The sequence below is a fragment of the Primulina tabacum genome, chromosome 18 (genome assembly GCF_025594145.1).
Source record: "Primulina tabacum isolate GXHZ01 chromosome 18, ASM2559414v2, whole genome shotgun sequence".
Taxonomy (NCBI): Eukaryota; Viridiplantae; Streptophyta; class Magnoliopsida; order Lamiales; family Gesneriaceae; genus Primulina; species Primulina tabacum.
Window position 1 is genome coordinate 13408093 of NC_134567.1, and position 2769 is coordinate 13410861.

General features: G+C 32.3%; 1 protein-coding gene across 1 annotated transcript; it reads left to right on the plus strand.

Annotated features, from left to right (window-relative positions):
* Positions 1-1284: 1284 nt before the first annotated feature.
* On the plus strand, positions 1285-2231 carry LOC142532906 (heavy metal-associated isoprenylated plant protein 12-like). Its single transcript, XM_075639451.1, has 3 exons — positions 1285-1443; positions 1555-1630; positions 1734-2231. Exons 1-3 carry the CDS (start codon positions 1438-1440, stop codon positions 2072-2074), a joined length of 423 nt encoding a protein of 140 aa, XP_075495566.1. The 5' UTR covers positions 1285-1437; the 3' UTR covers positions 2075-2231.
* Positions 2232-2769: the final 538 nt, after the last annotated feature.

Sequence of the window (2769 nt, forward strand, 5' to 3'; positions counted from 1 at the left end):
GAATTTTGTTTATCTTGAAGATTGACCAAGTGTTTGAAGAGATCGGATCATATTTTTGCTAGATAAAATTAAAAAGTAATTTGTTTTCTTACTGTCGATCTTTACGATTTGCTTGTAATTATATGAAAACGACAAGTAATGAAGAGAATATAGAAAAATTCGGTGGCCTAACTTGTGGTGGTGTGAGAAAATATTCTCGGACATCGTATAATCAATCGATCTTAATACGGAACATAAATTTCACTTAAATATTATAAGATATGCTCTGTAGGTCTGTATTTCCGGTCTTTTCCCTCGAATCCATGTCTTCTCGTATATATCTCTCAATTTACCATCTCATATGAATCAAGTGACCACCTCTAACTACATACGGTGATAACCTTTTCAAGGGAAACAAAGATATAAGAATTTCACTGTCCGATATCTATTGAAACAATGTTGTGAATTAAAAGTGGAAGAATTAGAGCATAAAACAATGAGTTTTCAAATATGAAGAAGGTTATATTGGTCTTTTAGCAGGGTATAGGAGATTTAACCAAAAAAAAAAAAAAAAATCAGTTATAATGGAGACTGGTGGCTAAAATATTTATCCTTGTCTTAGGATTGAACCTACTTTAAGTTCTGACTTTATTTCCAATAATTAAGAAAATTCTTTTAAGAATATAATATATATGGTAAAAATATAACATAAATAATATTAGAAATACAACTAATATATATTTACATAAAATATATAGGAGATTTTTACTAAACCAATATATCATAAGATTTTGATAAATGAAAATTTTGATTTAAATTTTTTGTGTTGTACAAATATAGTCGTACATGAAGGTGTTTAAAAAAATATCTATAGACGATGATTATTTTTGAGATATTAAATGGTAACAATATACTTTGGGTGAAGAAAAACGTAATTATTCAAGAATGTTAATTTTTTTTTCCGTGAAATGAAAATATTTTAAAAATTAAATTGGGATTCCTAATTATGTGGGAGGCGTAAAATCGAAAAACAAATTTTTATAAGAAGAAAATAAAAAAATAATAATAATATTTAAATTCATTTTAGTATTAAAAAACATTTTTTCCTCTGAATTGGATTCAAAATTTACTCTTGTTAATAATTGAACAGAGATCGTTCCAAATTTGAACTTCTCGTGACCATTCCCGGTTCCACGAAGCTTCGAATACGTCGGTTCATGATCGAGTCAACAACTTCGACTGGACCGTAGATCTTGACCCAGTTGACTCGGTCTCCTTGCATCTTCAATTATTAACCTTGAGCTGTGCTATATAAAGCAACTCCACTCCACTCACTTTGGCAATTCCTATGCAATTTTCTTACGTGATAGTTTCTTTTCTATTCGATACCTTTCGTCTCCACTATTTTCCCATAAATTCTTTGATAATCTTGATCTGGGTAATTTGGAGTAGAAGAAAATGATGGTGGGTTTTTGTCTTGCTCGAATTTGATCTTGGTTTTGTTGTGGTTTGTTATTGTTGTTGGGCGTGTTTTGATTTTAATTGGGATATGCTGTTCTTTCGATTTTCTTGCAGAAAGTTGTGCTGAAATTGGATTTCGCGGATGATAAAACCAAGAAAAAAGCCATGAAGAACATCTCCGGCATCTCAGGTACTGTTACTGTGTTGAAAATCAACCGCAGAAAATCCATTGTTTCGACGAATAATTTTGCTTAGTCTCTGGGTCTCGGTTTTCTTTTTTTTTTTTTTTGTAGGGATTGAGTCGATTGCTATGGATTCGAAGGACAAGAAGTTGACTGTCACCGGAGATATTGACCCGGTGGCGATGGTGGCGAAGCTGAGGAAGCTCTGCCACACGGAAATAGTCACCGTCGGGCCGGCGAAGGAGCAAGAGAAGAAGAAGGAGGAGCCCAAGAAAAAGGATGGACCCAAAGAAGATGAGGCGGCCCAAATGGTCAAGGCTTATCATGCTTACAATCAACAACACCCTTATTACTATCAATCTCAGCATCAGCCTTATTCGAATCCTCAGGCGGCGCCGGCGTATTATGCTCGGAGTCCGGAGGAGGATCCAAATGGTTGTGTTATTTGCTAAATCACACCCCACCCCTCTCCTCTTTCACAAAAAAAAAAAAAAAAAAAAAAGGAGAGAGAATTCAGTGTTTTGGGTTTTAGTAGCATCAGGAAAGGATAATTAATTAGTTTGTTGTAATGATTGCATAACTTATAGTAAATATGTGTGAATTTAATGATGTCAAAAGATCTTCCATGAGATGATAGAATAGGATGGATCATCATCCTTAAAAAGTCTTTAATGATGTAAAGATAAGAATAATGAGTCTTTGAATCAGTTGAATTAGTTGATATATTTGTCTTGCAAAATTAATCGAATCGTCTCTGAGATGTCTTTCTTTTTGAAATTTTTGTGACAACAATTATTCTTCCAACGGTTTGATTTGATTAAATGAATTGTTAATCATTTTTCTGGTGTTGGTTGATGATGTTGTTGGGATAATATAATAAAATCGAATCATATTTTTATAATATATATATATATTCTTGGATTTTTAAGCACGTGTACATGCTCTCAGTCGTAGAAACTCTTTTGATAATTATAAGAAAAATCTGTTTCATACACAATTTATAAACCCTTGGAATCGATAGTGATATTCTCGTAAACAAATAATATAACAGAAACGAAGATAATTTGTTGTCAGCCACCTATTTATTATTTATTATATTTCCAGTATTCATCTGAAGTGATTGATTAGTTGACGATGATTGATTTGA